Below are 17,924 nucleotides of genomic sequence, written 5' to 3'. Positions count from 1 at the left end.
TCCTTCCTCGTCTTCTTCTCGTTTCATTTTTTTTTCTTAAAAAAGATAAATAAAATATCACTCTTTCCCACTCCTCTTTCTCCTCCGTTTCTCCCGCACTCCCCAAAACCCTACGACCCCTACGGAAGAGGCAGCTTGCTCTCCGACCGAGCTGCCATGGCACCAGCGCCGCCTCGGCCCTTTGCCTCCATCTTCTCCGGTAAGCACTCATCGTCTCGAACCCCGGGCCTTGGCTCCGCGCACGCCAAACCCTAATTCCCCTCTCTCTCTCTCCTCCAGCGGCAGCCCTCTCCTCGTCGATGCAGTACATGCTCCTCCAGGCGGCGTGCGATGGCGACCTCCGCCTCTTCAAGAGTACGTCCCGCCCTTCCCCGGTCGCCGATTCCGGCCGCGATTGGTGCTTGGATGCTGATTTTGTTTTTTTTTTGGGTGGCGCCGCCGCCACCACTATAACCCGTTGCTTTGCAGGGCTGGTGCGAGCGCTCGACAAGGGCAGAGGCCGCCTCAGGGAGGCGGTCGAAGCGGCAAGGACGGACGGTGGCAACGGTGCCCTGCACCTCGCCGCGGGCAGCGAGCAGCTTGAGGTGTGCAGCTACCTGGTCGAGGGGCTGCGCGTGGATGTGAACGTCGTCGATGACGAGGGTCTGTCTATTTCTTCCAGTTGTTTGCTTCTTGTTTAGTCCATACTCCATAGCGCTGCCTGGAATACAGGACTGCCGCATGCTCATTTTTTCCCCCGTTTGGTGAGGAAATTGCACCGTGTTATATTGATTGTTGTGTCCTGTGGACGCCTAGTAACCCAACTTCTTGGTCCTCATGCATGCTTTACTTGATTTTGTTTGTCCAAAGCTGCACAGCTGCTCAATATCTAGATTTTAGATATCATTGATAAGGTCACGGCCACTTGATTATGTTGTGCTCACACCTCACAAAGAAAGGCACAAAATATAAGAATGGGTTTACTATTGGGATATTGTCTTTGTTTTCTTGCTATGTCATGCTCACTCATCATATAATCTATTTGGAATAGGCCATGTTCAATATTGAAATAGTTGTGCCGACTGCTGACAGATACAAACATGTAATTGATCAAACTGGACTAATTCTTTTTTTTAACATATGAAAAATGCCCCCAGAGAGTTTGATGTTATTAATGCTTCAATTTCATGTCATAAACCTTTATATCCAATCTTTTTTAATACAAGAAAACTGTACCTGATTCTGCAAATTTGCGGGGATTCTGCAACTTTTAAAATGAGAAAGTCAGTCCAGTATGCCCAACATTGCCCCACGCACTGTAATGCCCTACTGCATGCAATGCTTGAAATTTCATGTATCTGTGCTCCATACTCTGAAACCTTGTGGATAATGGTTCTTAAAGTTATGATGTAAAAAGTTTACTGCTCTTGAGATTTACATTCTTCTGGCCATTAAGTGTTTTCATCGATAAGCATCTCCTTGTCTGTTCTTGATAGGTAGAACACCTCTGGTTTATGCGGTGGTCAGTGAAAACGCTGCTGTTGTCAAGTATCTTCTTGATCATGGTGCTGATCCAAACAAAGCTGACAATGATGGGCTAGCTCCTCTACATTCTGCTGCTGGAATAGGTCTTTCTTATTCATTAATATCTCTGTTGTTCACACCTGCACCACATTTTCTTTACCTTTTTTGTATGATATTGTTATGTATCAGCATTCTGTTCTTACTAGGATTTATTGGGTTGCATAGTAATTTATATTTCTCAACCTTAGGGGTTTGTGAGGCAGTAGATCATCTTCAAATTTGATTTTAGGTTCTGCCAAACTATCATGCACAACATCCTTAAATGTGTCAATGTGCATGGCAGGCAGTCTATCCTCTAAAAAAACACAGATAAGATGGTTTTTCCCACTGTCCATTCTTTTATTTCTTTAGGTTTTGAGTTAAAGTATGTCCACGTCTGAAATGCGCCCCTTAATTAATTTCATATGTTTGTTAATCTTTTTTCTTCTTTTATTTTTTACTGTTTGGCTACGCGAGTTGGTGTTGTATACCATCTGCAGGGAAACTGAGGTCTGCCGGAGGCTAGATACGAATGATGAGTATCATGAGTAAGCTTACCCATGTTATGTAATAACTAATAAAGTACATTTTATTTCACTTTTGATGCAGGACACTGTGAAATGGTAGAGCTGTTGCTTGCAAAGGGAGCTTATGTAGACCCGTTAGCTGATGAATGTGGGACACCACTGCACCTTGCTGCTAAGGAAAGGCAAGCTGGTACTATGAAAATTTTATTGGACCACAAAGCAGATGTAAGCATAACTTTGATATTTCTGCCTTAGGTTGCATGTTTGTTTGTTGTATGTTGTTCTCATGATCCATTATATTTAGTCTTTGTTTCCTTCATGCTGTTTTGCTTGTTTTGCTGCTATGTAAAATTGAGTGAAGTTGTCAGCGTGGCTAACAACCTTGTGCAGCATAGATACCTCTTCAAATTTGTTACTTGCTTCTTTCCTTCTGCTCCTATTTTTCTTAGTTTTAGGTCTATATTGTTCGTTCACATCTCAAAAGTATCTCATTCATTCTTTTTTAATATTCATAATGGCATTCTCGAATCAATAGCTTGAACCTTACCCCCTGATCTCCTTCCATACACGAGAGCAATACTCAATGTTCTATCAGGATCAAGACTATGTTTCTCTATGGAAGTCTACAGTACATGCTATCATGTATGTGTAGTTTCCTAAGTGCCAATTTACATGCATTGGACAAATTCTTCTGGATGCATTCCCTTTTATGTATTTGTCATAATTTTTCTTTCTCGAACAAGCAGGAGAGCTGTGTATCTTTATATTGAAGAGAAAAAAAAGGGGGAAGAAGAACCCCGTACATTGCGACCTACTTATCTCCACTAGGAAGTAAGAAGGGATCTCAAGAGGAAGATATAACACTATCATATATGTCACTCTTATGTGAGTCCCATATGAAACTGAATAAGAAAAACCTACTGGTCAAAAAGTTGACCAATAAGTATACCACAGGCAACTATGTGCTGAAGTTGTACTTTTTTTGTTCTTGCAAACTGCAATATCACAGAAGCTGTTTTTCGCTGAAAGCTTGAGTAGATATATGGTTATATATTAATATATGTTTTCCATTCTGTTTTATATTTTTCACTTCAGTTATTATCATCAATACTGCAGCAACTAATGTGCTTTGCATCTCACACTAGTGCAACAAGACATACATGATATATGGACTGTATGGTATGACACCCCTCTTTCAGGCTATAAACGTTTCATCAGTGAAATGTGTGAAGCTCCTGGTTGAGGTATTGTACTTTGGCTTTAGCTTTGTCAACTCCTATAACTGCACTTTGGTTGTTTGAGAACTTCAATAGTTTCAGTTAACTGCATTTACTGTAACATTTCTTTTTTTTGTGACAGGCTGGTGCTGATGTCAGTTCAGATTGTGTCTTAACTTCTTTAACTGATTCTAATCTTGGAAATGAGGGCTCAACTGAGTGTTTAAATTTCCTACTGGATGCTATTGCCAGTAGTAATGTTCCTGATGATGTAAGATTAACATCTTCTCCATTAGTAGTTTGATAATAAGTGGTACTGTTCAAGGCTTCAAGCTTTGGGGCCTCTTTGCTTGATAAATGGCTGCATGCCAATTGTTTCTTGTTCATAGTTTATTGCTTTACCATGATGTTGTATACTCACTAGTCACTATCTTACCCTCTGGTGCTATCTAATTTAGCAATGGCACATTGTACCTGAGTTATGTTGCTGTGAATTTAGCTCCATGAGTCCAGCTCTAATATTGGAAATGTGTTTTGCAAAACCAAAACCATGTTTTCCTCAATCATTTCCAATTTTCCATAAGAATACTGTATAGTTTCTTTACTTCTATAAAAATGAGTTTTCCCATACATTACTCCGGTCATCCTTATTTGAAATTATTTGTCTCAGGATCATGTGAAGAAAAGGAAAATATCACTGAAGTCACTAGGAAGCAAGGCAGTTGAGAAAGAGGATTATTTTTCTGCATTATCATTCTACAGTAAGGTATGTTGTAGCACCATATTCTCAGTATGTTCATTGTTTCTTGCTTCTAATTCAAAGAGATAATAATGCATGTTGTATGCAGTGTTTAAAAAAAAAATAAAAAACTTCTATCTTTGGTTTTGAGTCACCAGAAAAAAGGCAAACATTGCTGGTGGTTTATACGATGCCTTGTAAAAATTTGGCCTGAAAGCATTAGTGTGTGACTGGAAGTGGATTACAGTTTTAGAAGGGGAAACACACACATTGGACAAGGGTATTAGCAGGGGTGAAGCTAGGTTAGCTTTCCCTGGTGCACATGCATCTGACTGGAAGTGGGTTACAGTTTTAGAAGGGGAAACACACACATTGGACGAGGGTATTAGCAGGGGTGAAGCTAGGTTAGCTTTCCCTGTTTGAAAGAACTCAGAAGATCACAGAAGATTTCTTTTATATTCGATGAGGGTATCAAGGCCTGACCCTTGAAACTGGAACTCCTCCCTTATTACTCTTCTCTTAACCTATCTGAAGGTCCTTAACTTTTTGGCTCTCATACTAGGGGACCAATCCTCATGGCTGACTGTTACTCTTTGAACGAATGGATGGTGCATCTGGATTCAAATCTTAGGAGCTGGCAATCACTGATGCTGCGGGATATGCCTAGGGGAACCCGAAGTGCATGCTCCATTGTGTCCTTGCTGCTGGTTTACTTTGACTCCTGGTGTTGCAGTCGGAACTTTTTCTTCTAGACTAGACTTCAACAATTTGACTAAGAAAAGCTTGAATTGACATCTCTTCCTGTTTGTTAAGAATTGTTTGACTAATAAAAGTTGGGCCATATTTTGCATTTTGAGGGCCAATAAGTTGTTTATGAAACTTAACATTAATGCACAAACATTTACTACACAATAGAAGTTCACTAACAAGTAACAACTGACCAATTGTCTGAACCACGAGTTGGAAGAACGAACTGCTTGGCAAACCTGTGAACTATCAGGTTGATTGGTTGACTCACTAGTCTTGTGTCAGTAATTCTAACCCGGCCAAGGCCACTACCAACAACACGGCTTCAGAGGGGCTAATGTTGTCTTCCATTTGCAAAGGATGTTGCTCTGGATAAAACTCTAAATAAATAGGCTGTGTTTTTTTTTTGTTACATTGGTCATTTCTTTTCCAATTCTGTGATACATTTGTCTTAACAAATATGATGAAGGAGCGAATCTTGTACTACTTCAAATGTAACACATCTCTCATTCCTTCATCCCTATCAACTGGAAAGGTAGTAAGCTGCAAACAGTTTCAATCAGTACATGAGCATTGATATTCCTCGACAAAGGAAGTGTCATGACATGGATCTCTTCACTTGATACTTCCCTTAGCAGTCCCTTCCATATTCTCAGGAAGATTAGGAAATCGAGGACATCTTTGGTGAAATTTGAGAACTTGTTACATGTGTTGCTTCAAAATACTGGAACAATTGAATGTAAGAATGTTGCAGCAACATTCATGAATGTGTTGCAACATTTAATTTGCAAACAACAAATGAAATAATGTTTGCAAAAAAGAAATCAACATTTAACAAGAGATGCCCCCATCATAAATTAGAACGTATTGGGTCTGCTGTTGGCTTCTATTTCAATATTATGCTGTATTTAATTACTCAATTCTTGTTCTAAGTACTTGCATGTTTCATGGATATCCTGCACTAATACAAGTCTATGGACAAGAATGTACACATTTTCTGTCCAATTGTTTCATATTCAAATATGGTTTCTTTTGAAGTAAACAAAACTCAGCAAATCTTCTAAGTTCTAACTGTTTGACTTAATGCAGGCAATGGATCTTGACCCTGATGATGCTACCTTGTTCTCAAACAGGAGCCTTTGCTGGCTTCGCATGCGTGATGGACAAAAGGCTTTGCTGGATTCTCTTGCATGCAGAGAAATGCGGCCTGACTGGCCAAAGGCCTGCTATCGGCAGGGTGCAGCTCTGATGTTACTGAATGTGAGATAGAATGTCCTGTTATATACTTTGTCAAGATTCTATGAATTCTTTTTTTCACCATATCTTGCATTCTCAGGACTACAAGAGTGCATGCCAAGCGTTTTTCGATGGACTTATGTTGGACCCAAAGAATACTGAAATTGAGAACGCACTAAGGTATCCATCTGCCCCTTTGTGCTGTGGCATGTGTGTAACGTACATCTCATTGTAAGATATATCATATATGTATCTATTGAGAACTTCCTTAAAGTGTATGTAGGCTGCATGGATCGTGTTCTCAGGCCTTGTTTAGTTCCCCACCCAAAAACTTACCCATCACATCAAATCTTTAGACACATACATGAAGCATTAAATGTAAACGAAAACAAAAACTAATTACACAGTTTGCCTATAAATCGCGAGATGAATCTTTTAAGCCTAATTAGTCCATGATTTGTCACTAATTGCCAGATAAAACAAAAATGCTATAGTAGCCAAATCCAAGAACTTTTCGGAACTAAACAAGGCCTCACTCTGAATGATAAAAGTCATGAGCATAAATAGAAAAAGTTCTTCAACTTCCTTATTTGTAAGGCAGGCAGTCTCAGTCAACATTGTCCACTTTGCTACTGAGAAGGGAGGGAGGGAGGGGTTTACAGTTTGACTTCAGCGAGATGTTTCATATTTATAATAGAAAAAAAGGGTACTGTTTCCCATCAACACATGTCATAGGTTTTCAGCGAGATGTTTCATCATATTTATAATAGAAAAAAGGGGAGGGGTTTACAATTTGACTTAACCGAGATGTTTAATGTTTTTAATAGAAAAAAGGTACTGTTTCCCATCAACACGTCATAGGTTTATGCAATCAATTTTACTTGATCGAGATGTTTCATATTTATTTATTTATATAATAGAAAAAAGGGTACCGTTTCCGTCAACACATGTCATAGGTTTAGGCATAAGGATTGCTACACCATTATGGGGATCCTGATTGTTGTTTCATGCAGGCAAGCAATGCAATCCTTGAAGGTATCTGAAGGAACTAAGGTTAAATGAACGTGCACGGGTGTTGAAGATTGTTCGGAACACTCATGAAAGTTTGCTAGCTATATGGATCCATGAACCACTATATATCCTCTTTTGAAGTGAACTAATTAGTCAGCTGCTGAAATATCGTGATGGGTCTTGTGCAATAGTATGTAGCCATTCTAATCTAGTGTATGTATATATTCCTCGAGAGGTAGAACATTTGCACAACTACCCTGCCCACTGGGAGTGCTTCACGTCCGTTGCCACTAGCCACTGGTACCCCATTGTTATGGCGACTATTCACTTAAGACTTAACTGATTTTGTTTATCACGAGTTATGGACGACACCCAGTATACTATATTGGTTAATGCCTGTGCAGAGTGATGTCCAAGCATGTGGTTCGAATGATCAAATCTATATCTATATATCTTATATTTGTAAACTAGCATATTTATCTTCATGTAAACCACCCATACCAGCAACTCACTAGTACACATAATTATGTTGGTTTTATTAGGGTGTGTTTAGTTTCCCATGGAATGCAAAATACAAAATGCCAAGTACTTTGGAATGATGAAATACAAAATGCCAAAGTAATTACATTTAGTTGTTCAATGGAGCATGCTATACTGTAACTATGTATAACTACCATTTATTTATGATAGTTTGTCCTTTTAATATATAATTTTATTCTAAACTATCTTTTTTCATAGCAACGTGCAAGCTATCCTTCTAGTTTTACATAAGAGTAAAATGCCTTGGTGGCAGCTGGCAGTGAAATTTTCTAGAGGTCTTATCTAGGTTTTTGAATTCACAAATTGCATCCTTAGGTCCTAGGTTATCAAAATCCAAAACTCTAAAAAAAACTCATTTTTGTTACCCAATCTTACCATAAGGGTGTCATCTAGGTCTAAATAGGTCTGGACTTTCTCTACATCTTCACATGACATTCAATAGTGGATCCCATATGATTCTACATAGATCCTATATCGTGTCTTAGGTCTTGACTAATCGATCCTGCATGAGGGTTGGGCTCATATATCGGCCTTCATCGACGCCTTTTTTCCTTGTCTTATCGTTGACCCCATCTAGTGCAGACTAATTAGGATGCATGTGTTATTGGCCTTCTTAGAGCAAAGAACAGGGTTGACAGGGATTCAACATATGGGCACTACTTGCGCGCGAAGATGTGGAGCAAGACCTGATTTTTAAGTTCAGTTTGTGCTAAGTCTTTTAAAATTTGTAATCGACTTTATAGAAAACACACAAAAAAAACATAATCAAATTAGTTTCATTGGATTCTTCATGAAATATATGTTGATAGTCACCTATTTGAACTTGTAAATGCTAATATGTTTTAAAAAACTTAGTATAATTAGGGAAATTTTACTCAAAAATAAAATAAAATATAATCAATTGAAAAAAGTCGACTATTATTGTCAACAGATGGGGCTTAATTTGCTATGAAGTTGGAGTTCTCAATTATTTGGACTGTTAGCCAAATGAAGTATTCTCACCGATCAAAATTGTAAGTTGCTTTGATTTTTTAGATACATGCTTATGTGGGGAACGTAGTAAAATAAAATGTATATACACGGGGAAACCTAAAATGACTTGCAATTTGAAATAAAGGATCTTGGAAATGTTTTTTTTTTTGAATTACGGTATAGATACAAACATCACACATAATGCACTTACGCTCACCCCTATGGATGCATATACATATAGACCCTGCTGATTTTGCCCTCTCCCCCATGATATCTTTTGTAACCACTCTTTTGTGTATGCAAGCTAAGCTCTGCTAGCATTTGTACTATATAGCTATGTTGGGATTTTTTTTCTACTTGTATGGAAAGTGTAGTAAATACATGACAAAACAAATGATATTATATATTATTATATGAAATAAGTTATCTAGGGTCGTATCTGCGTGCCTTAAAAAATATATAAAAGAACGGCACTACTAGCGCCCGGACGTTAGGCGCTAGCAACACGCCCGGACACCAAGCCATCCATCCACACCACATGGAGAAAAAAATAAAAAGAAAAGGAAACTCCATCCACCCCCAGCCAACTCGCTCCGCATGGAGGACCGCCCTTCGCCCGCTCCCTGCCAACCAACTCGCCCCTACCTCACTCACCCCGTATGCACGGAGGACCATCCTTCGTTCGCTCCCCCACACAAGGAGCCCGTCCCCACCCCCACGAGCATGGGGTCCGCCCCTCCCCTCGCCTTGCCAGCCCCTAGTAGATCCACTTGCCGCTAACTCGTTCCCATAGCCTATCCTCATACGCTTAATGCTGCAACATAATATGCATGATAGTGCAATAACACGGTACATACTACTACAACAATAGGTTAAAGTAGGTGAAACACCATAACACATAGTATTACAACAAACACCGAACAACTGCTGCAACAACATACAAACAACTATTGCAACATTCAGATTGAAGTATTGGATGGAGCAGTTGAAACACCATGAACATAGTATTACAACAACAACAAACGACTGCTGCAACAACATGTAACATTAACAACTAATACAACAACATAGATTGAAGTATTGGATAAAGCAACCGAAATACCATGGACATAGTATTACAATAACACCGAACAACTGTTGCAACAACATACAACAACTAATACAACAATACAGATTGAAACATTAGATGGAGCAACTGAAATACCATGGACATAATACTATAACAACACCGAACAACTGTTGTAACAACATGAAATAAACTACTAGAACATGCAGATTGAAGCAACTGAAACAACATCTTGAAACACAGTATTGCAACAAACGACTGAAACCTACTGCAACATCTAGAGAGAACCATTGCAATAATAACGAGACCTGAACCTGAGAGCTCACAAAAACCCTACCCTATTGTAGCATCACTTGAAAACGTGCTGCAACAACCAGAGAACACCATTACAACACGCGCGAGCGCTGAAACCCAAGAGCTCGCCGAAACCTTAACTACCATCACATCCCATAGATCCAGACCCAAAGTAGGAGGACAAGGACGAGGAGGAGCAGCAGGAGTTGGAGAACGTGGAGGAGGAGGGGAGGAGGGCTTAGATCTAGATCCACATGAGAAAGAGGAGGAAGCTCAGATCTAGATCCACAGGAGGAGGGAGTGGAAAGGGAGGCCTCAGATCTAAATTATCCCCACCTACCTCGTCGGAGGCGCGCCATCATCCATAGAGGTCGCAGAGCGAGAGAGAGTACGAAGGGAGGAAGACGTGCCGCTTGCTGCAAGCCACCATCGTTGCCCCACTCCGGTGGCATAGAGGCATGGAGGTTGTAGCGGGGTGACGGAGGGAGGGAGGGGGAGGGATGGCTTGCCAGCCGCGCGCCGTAGAGTGCGGGCATGGGTGGCAAGAGCAGCGGGACAGTGAGGGATAAATGCTTTCCCGTGTGCACCCCACGATGCTGTAGCTGGGTACTGCGTTGGGTACCCGCAGCATTTTCCTCGTCGCCAGTTGCCACCTGAGCAACAGCGGCCCATTTTTCCCATCACCCGCGCGGCGCGCACGCACGTCGCCTTTGATTTCGCGCCTGCCTCCGCCTCCGCCTCCGGCGGCCTCTCTCCTCTTTCGTTCATATATATCTTTCCCACACGCAACGCCCCAAAACCCAACTCTCTCTCCTCCCCATTGCTGAACCCTAACTGCCGATCGCCATGGCGCCGCCGCCGCCGCCTCTCCGTTCTGACGTCGCTATGTTCTCCGGTAAGCATCTCGTCACTACCCTCCTCACCCCGTGCTTGCGTCTAAACTTGACGATTAATCACTAATAACTCTGTTCCCGCGCTCCCCGCTCCTCACTTCCGCCCCGCTACAGCCGGCAGCAAGAAGCGGAGCATGCTCCTCCAGGCGGCGTACGACGGCGACCTCCGCTCCTTCAAAAGTGCGCTCCTCCCTCGGTCCCTCCTCCCCCTTCCTCCCTAGCTAGGGCCTAGGGGTCTGGTCCTGGCCTCATTTGCATTGCTGATTTTGGGTACGGGGTACGGCCGGTTCGATGCTACTCGTACGTTGCTTGCAGAGCTCTTGACGTCGCTGGACAAGAGGAGTGGCCGCCTCAGGGAGAAGGTGGAGGCTGTCAAGGTCGAAGCCGACGGCGTCCTGAAGGGTGCCGGGGCGCTGCACCTTGCCGCCGGCAATGGGAGGTTGGAGATTTGCAGCTACCTGGTCGAACGCCTGAGGGTCGACGTGGACGCCGTAGACTGTGGAGGTCTGCCTCTCTTTGGCAACTAAATCATTCGTCGATTTTCATGGAGTGGTTCGGTGATCATTGCTGACCACGAGGGACCATCGAGTCCCTGGTCAGGCACTTAAGATTTTTTTGTGCCATTTATAGATCGTGCATGAAAATTCCAACCCTAGAAATAAAAAAAAAACTGATATTAACTTTGCATCTAGTTTTATGCTTTCATTAGCCATATTATGTTTGCTCATGCATAAATCAAGGCCATGCATTTTTTTTGAAATATTTACTGAAGTACTTCTGCCATGCTATCTGTGAAATTTGGACCATGCACCATATTATGTTTGAAATATTTCCACACGGTCACCATAGGTGCACTTTGTTATGCTGCTATTGGAAAAACAGAGTGCCCTGTTATATGGACATTTTTTTTTTGAAGTACATATGGGCACAATCTAACAAAGCATTGGTCAACCCAAAAGTGTTGTGCAATAAGAATCATTATTTTTGTGCTTGACACAGATAGAACACCTTTGCTTCATGCTTTGTTCGGTGAGAATGTGGTCACTTTCAAGTATCTTCTGGATCATGGTGCCAATCAAGACAAAGTTAACACTGATGGGTTTGCCCCACTACATTCAGCTGCTGGATTTGGTACCTCTACGAACACATTATGCACCTGTACATTGGTCTTATTTTCAAAATGGTCATTTCTATTTATAATACATTATGTGGTAATATTATTTTCTTACTAGGGAATATGTGTAGTGTGTGGAAGTGGCTGTCTCCGTTTGAGTGCATTTAGGCTTTCTTAGTAGTTATTCACTGCAGTAATTGCATGATAGATGGTTTTATTGTCACAAATTATTCAAGGTGGTACCATAAGTTTCAAATTGGATATTTGGTTGTCAAAGTAATATAGGTGGATAAGTAGCTAGGTCCAAAATTGGTTTTGTGGTTGTATATGATGTCCATATCTGCAATTGAGGATGAGACGGAGTTGTCAAGACCATAGGGACCTAAAATCGTGATTTTATTACTCTTGTCTTGTTGCTTAGTATATATCGATCTTGTTGTTCGGGGTATTTCCTTCCCTTCATTGCCTTGTTGATTATTTAGCGCTTGTTCAGGACAATCTTAGACATGAGAAACTACAGGAAAGAAGTAGACTGTTGTGAAAATCTATTGTAACAGCCTGTTTTCCCCTTTTATTCAGGATACTGTGAAATGGTAGAGTTATTACTTGCAAAAGGAGCTTACATTGACCCGGTGACTTCTTGTGGGACACCACTCCATATTGCTTGCACTGAGGGTGAAGATCGTACTGTGAAGATCTTATTGGAGCACAATGCAGATGTAAGTTTAACAACATTGCTTCTGTCGTAAGATGTACAATATTGCACTTCAAAAGCTTGGTCAAAACTGCAGTGTCTTCTTCCCCAAAGAAGTACAATTCCATCATTTGAGTGGGAATACAATTAGGCCCCATTTGGATCCTTGGAATTGAATTCATTCTAATAAATTATAATTTAGGCACATATTAATTAAGCTAATATGGCTGTATATGGAATATTTGTATACTATTGTTAGCCATGGTTTATATGTTGCATTTCTACTATAGGGAAGCTACTTGAAGAGCATGCTATAAGTTGGAGAGTAAAAATATAACATGGTGATCTATAGAATCAATTTCCATCTTCCACCCTATGAATGAGATAGGCTTATATGTGAACTTTGGGAAGTTGTGGAATTTCAAATTCCAAGACAAATAGCCTAAACCATTATGTAGATTCCATTTCCTCACAAAATGAAGGGATCCCAACGGCCCCTTAATGGAAGTGCCACTGTATATATTGTCATTTCTCATTTCTGGCTTGTCAAGTGCCAATTTTCAGTCAGCAATTTATCATGGACATTGTTGCCAATTGTATATTTGAACTTTCATAATAGATTAATCTGTTATGTATTGTCACCTTTTTAAGTGCCATCTTGAACTGAACAAAGTGCACTAAGCTAGCCAGTGCCATGCAAACCATCATCTCTGTTTTCAGTATTACTGAAAGTTTGGCATGCTAGTGTTCTTCTAGACTACTACCATTCTATCTGTAGGCTTTTCCTATTATGATGGAAAGAATCCACGCATCAGCATTGGCAAGGTTATTAGTATTAGGAAGGTTACCAGTATTAGTAAAGTTATCATTAGGAGTCCATGTTAATTAGATGCAATCTGTTGAGCGGTGCCTAAGCACTATATTCACCAAGTCAGCTGATATAGTCTCCTGGCTTGTGCTAGAAGCCGAGTGATGGGAGCGATCTCACCATAATTATATCGTTCCATAATATTGGAAATATCCTTATTATATGGTACACACTAACATGCTTAATGTTTCTTGCTAGTACAACAAGATGGTAAATGGTATGACACCTCTCTATTTTGCTATAAGTGCTGCCTCGCTGAAATGCGTGAAGCTCCTCGTTGAGGTATGCTATGTTAAACTTAAACTTGGTATGTCAATCCCTAGAACTGGGCCCAAAGCTTTCAGTATACTGACCATTTTTTTAACAGTATCAGTCTACCGTCCATGGTTAAGCCTTAGTTGATGGTGGCTGGATTTTTTATTGTTTATTTTTTTCTTGCATGTCTGGCATATTTCTGATCTAAAGAAAGAGTGTGCAGCCTTAGTTTACATTTCTTCTTGATGCAATTATGTGCAGTTCTTTTGTGCACTCGAGAAAAAAGTCAACTCGTAGAATTGTTATGTTCTGTTTGTTTCATTGCAACATTTGGACATACTCAGGTTAGCAATCTTGAGCATTATTTGGTCAGGTTTTGGTTTCTGACAATTGACAACCACATTCGTAGCATGCTGTACTTGTTTGAGCCCTATGACACTTGTCACAGTGCGTCTGTGCGTGTTTTGATCTTTCTTTTGTACACTTCCATCAATTTGGCTACTACAATATGATGGAAATAAACAAAAATCCATTCAAAAAGCGCAGTGCTCTTTTTATTTCTGAAATTGCAAAGGCTATGGTAGGCAATTTGAGTCATTTGGATGACAACCAAACTTTTTCATGATAGGCCGGTGCTATTGCCAATGGAGATTATATCTTAAATTATCTACAAGATGCTCCGAGTAATGGTTCAGCTGAGTGCTTGAATTGCTTCCTGGGGTTTGGTCCTGATTGGCAGCCTCGAAATGATGTAAGATCCATCTCTTTTCTAAAATACTCAAGCACTTTGAACCTCATGTCTGTTGTGGATACATAGTATATTTCTAGTGAGGAATGATAATTGTAGCGCTTTAAGCTATGGGGCACCATTTTTTTCATTAATGAGTGATGTCAAAAATTCAGTTCAATACTTATAGTTCTGTTACCATAATGCATGAGCTTTATTTCTCCTTCTGCCCCACCCACCCTATTGGCCACTAGCATATTTGCTCCTTTTGCTTTATGTTTTATGGCTCAACAATTTACTCATTTATTCTTGTTTGCTTGTATTGGCATAAAATGCATGTAGTTGTTCCTGAGTGCCGTTCCTGTTTGTCGAATTCTTTTTGTGATAATCTAGAAGTAGTTTTCCTGTAATGATTGGCCAATGTTATACGATCGCATGTTTTCAAAAGATATGCTTCCTTGTTGTTGATGTCAATTTTCCTGTAATTCATGTCTAGAGATAGATGCTTTGAGTCTCTTATTTGTTTTAAGACACTGTTGTGTAGGTATTAAGGTATATCTACCACATTTTGTTACTTGGTAGAGAAAGAATAGCAAATCTAATTTTACTGTTGTATATTTGCTAATCTTTGTATTGGAGTTCTTTTATCATTTAATAGTTCTATGATGTGGCCAAATGCAGTCATGTGTTGCTCAATACATCCACACAGCCAAAAAATCCAAAGTTTTTTTTTGAACCTTCAGAATCAAGGAAACACAATTTTATCCTCTACACTAGATAGTTCCTTTATAATTATTGTGTCCCATGCATCAGAATTGATTTGATATGCTTAATCTTTGATGGTTCAGGATGCTCGTGTGGATCAACAGAAAATAGCTGAGTTGAAGTCACAAGGGGATGAGGCAGTCGAGAAAAAGGATTTTCTTTCTGCCGCAGAAGTCTACAGTATGGTATGTCACTTTCTAGCATGTAGGACTAGTTTCTAACTGTCATGGCCCAAGTCCATGACATGGTAAAGACCATCAGGAGGATGGCCGTTGGCCGGGTCTGGAAGCAGTTGGCTTGTGAGATTAGATCATAGATGAGACAGAGGGATCAACATAGAAGGGGGAACTAGATTGATTCTTGCTCGTCTTTGACTGATACTTGTCCTCTCTTTTTACAGAGGTACTAGACTCCTAAGGGAGAGATGTAATCCACTCCTAACAAATCATATCTAGAAGATAAAATCTCTAGCTTCCTGTATAATGCTATATTGACGTAACTATGTGAGGGAATTGACCATCTTAATCCCCACTCAGGGCTGGTCCAACTCCCATGACATTAACCGTCTTAATCATAATGACTTGCTTACCTCTCTACAGGAAGCAAACAAGGTCCGCTTATGATTTGCTCTAATCTGGTTCAGATTATTCATGAATTCAAACATCTGTTTAAAGTTCCCTTTTCTGTTAAAATCTTTGCAAATCTTGGGACTTGCATTCATGCTGGGTGGCTTCTAGGTAATATTTTGGAGTCACATACTAACGTGACATGTCCCAACCATCTGGGATTCAGGTGGCCTTCTCTTTCTGGTGCTTCAGTAGTTAGTCTGGATTAAGATACTGAATAGCTATTTTGTGTCTGCCTTTTTTGTTTATATTCTGTTATGCTTTTTTTAACTCTAGTAAGTAGTATGTTTAAAATGTGTTTATACATCTAGTCGGCTCTAGAAGCTTGAACTGTTCTGGAGAACATATGATAACAAAATGTGAAAATGCTTTAGGTAACTTACAAATATAAAGATAGTATTATGAGAGTGTTTCCTTCAAGACTTGCAATTATATGAGATCGCGTTCAAGTTTTCTCTATCATTCTTATGTCATAGATTACAACTGCTCAGAAGTTTCATATTTTTTAAGGAAGAGTATGAAACTGAATTACTGTAGATTACGACTTGCTTGTAAGTGGTATTCACTTCCAACTCTTTTGTTAAAACTTCATAGGAGAAAGCATCATATTCTCTGTTTTTCAATCTTTTTCATTGCTAGTTGTTCCCGTGATCCATGCATGAATTTCATTAAAAAATCCTTTCAAATTTTTAAGCTTGCAGTCTTGCACAACTAAGTTTTGTTCACAGATGCATATATTCTTAATATAACACGCACATTTATTTTTTTTGAGTGTTTGCAAATCGGCCAACTGTTGTTTTAACTTGTTGGATGCAGGCGTTGGAGCTGGATCCTGACGATGCAACATTGTTTGCGAATAGGAGCCTGTGCTGGCTTCACATTGGTAAAGGAGGCAAGCCTTTGCTTAGTTTGCTGGATGCTTATGAATGCAAAAAAAGGCGGCCTGACTGGCCAAAGGCCTGCTACCGGCAGAGCAAAGCCTTGATGTTACTGAAGGTTAGATAGAAACACAGTTTTCCTTTAATAACTTTTTGCTGAAAATCGTTTCAAATCATTAGTTGATCCTGCTCCTGCTTCATCAGGAATACAAGGGTGCCTGCGATGCCCTTTTGGAAGGATTGAAGTTGGACCCAGGGAATGCTGAAATCGAGGATGAGTTGTGGTATGCAATCTTTCCCTTCAGTTCGAGCATATACGAATTGCATGCTTCATCGCATCTCATTGCTAATCATACCTAAAATACTCTCCATATTAAGCACCTCTTTTTGAGGAAAAATATTAAGCACCTCTTACGGTCCTCTACCCGTCCCTGAAAGAATCAATTCCTAGGATCCGTGCCAGTCAAACTTTTTAAAGTTTGACTAACTTTATAGAAAAGAGTAACAACATCTATAATATAAAATACACATTATATGAAAATATATTTTATGATGAATCTAATAATACTAATTTGATACTATAAATCTTAGCATGTTTTTCTAGAAATTTGGTCAAAGTTTAAAAAGTTTGACTTAGGACAACTCTAGAAATTGATTCTTTCAGGGACGGAGGGAGTGGTAGTTAAAGACACTGATATGTTGGAAAAGACACCCTCACCCTCTCACTCTCGTCAGGTCTGCAAAATTCTTAAATTCGCGCACAACACTTTGCGTCAACGCACGCGGTCACGCACTGGGGGGCACAACATCTAATAATATTATTATATCTCGAGATATTCAGGAAAGCTGTGGAGTCCACGAAGTTGTCTGCACCCACCCAGGCTATGTGCACCACAGATATTTGCTGAAGAGAGAGCAAAACACGCGGTCGTCTTGTGAGGCAGAGACCTACCCGGGATTTTTTTTATGTGAAAACTACTAGTGGGTGCTGAGGCACTTCGCTGCCTCTTCTATGAAGTGCATTTTATCCTGGGAACAACGTTTGCGTGACTACTCTTTATCTTAACTACCTGTGTGTGTGTCTATATATATATATATATATATATATATATATATATATATATATATATATATACACACACACACACACAAAAAAGAGAGAGAGCGCGCGCGCGCGCGCGCGGAAAGGAAAAACAAAAAAAAAAAGAGAGAG

At 40.1% G+C, this 17,924-nt stretch overlaps 2 protein-coding genes across 2 annotated transcripts; both read left to right on the top strand.

Annotated features, from left to right (window-relative positions):
• Positions 46–7,461, top strand: LOC8059107 (tankyrase-2). The gene is made up of 11 exons (XM_021458326.1): positions 46–199; positions 280–354; positions 469–642; positions 1,476–1,607; positions 2,152–2,294; positions 3,215–3,313; positions 3,429–3,557; positions 3,957–4,052; positions 5,862–6,032; positions 6,109–6,188; positions 7,022–7,461. Exons 1-11 carry the CDS (start codon positions 157–159, stop codon positions 7,068–7,070), a joined length of 1,191 nt encoding a protein of 396 aa, XP_021314001.1. The 5' UTR covers positions 46–156; the 3' UTR covers positions 7,071–7,461.
• LOC8084547 (ankyrin repeat, PH and SEC7 domain containing protein secG) lies at positions 10,738–17,619 on the top strand. Its single transcript, XM_021459528.1, has 11 exons — positions 10,738–10,786; positions 10,899–10,964; positions 11,100–11,288; positions 11,784–11,915; positions 12,478–12,617; positions 13,659–13,742; positions 14,344–14,517; positions 15,291–15,392; positions 16,650–16,829; positions 16,916–16,995; positions 17,553–17,619. The coding sequence occupies exons 1-11, from the start codon at positions 10,738–10,740 to the stop codon at positions 17,617–17,619; spliced, it is 1,263 nt and encodes a 420-aa protein (XP_021315203.1).

The sequence above is a fragment of the Sorghum bicolor genome, chromosome 4, assembly GCF_000003195.3.
Source record: "Sorghum bicolor cultivar BTx623 chromosome 4, Sorghum_bicolor_NCBIv3, whole genome shotgun sequence".
Taxonomy (NCBI): domain Eukaryota; kingdom Viridiplantae; phylum Streptophyta; class Magnoliopsida; order Poales; family Poaceae; genus Sorghum; species Sorghum bicolor.
This window is presented reverse-complemented; position numbering and strand designations above follow the sequence as displayed.

Coding starts and splice junctions, on each gene's coding strand:
- LOC8059107 (XM_021458326.1), top strand. CDS start 157: ATGGCACCAGCGCCGCCTCGGCCCTTTGCCTCCATCTTCTCCG. Junction 643..1,475: donor GAACGTCGTCGATGACGAGG/GTCTGTCTATTT, acceptor TGTTCTTGATAG/GTAGAACACCTCTGGTTTAT. Junction 4,053..5,861: donor CATTATCATTCTACAGTAAG/GTATGTTGTAGC, acceptor GACTTAATGCAG/GCAATGGATCTTGACCCTGA.
- LOC8084547 (XM_021459528.1), top strand. CDS start 10,738: ATGGCGCCGCCGCCGCCGCCTCTCCGTTCTGACGTCGCTATGTTCTCC. Junction 10,965..11,099: donor CGACCTCCGCTCCTTCAAAA/GTGCGCTCCTCC, acceptor CGTTGCTTGCAG/AGCTCTTGACGTCGCTGGAC. Junction 13,743..14,343: donor GCGTGAAGCTCCTCGTTGAG/GTATGCTATGTT, acceptor TTTTCATGATAG/GCCGGTGCTATTGCCAATGG.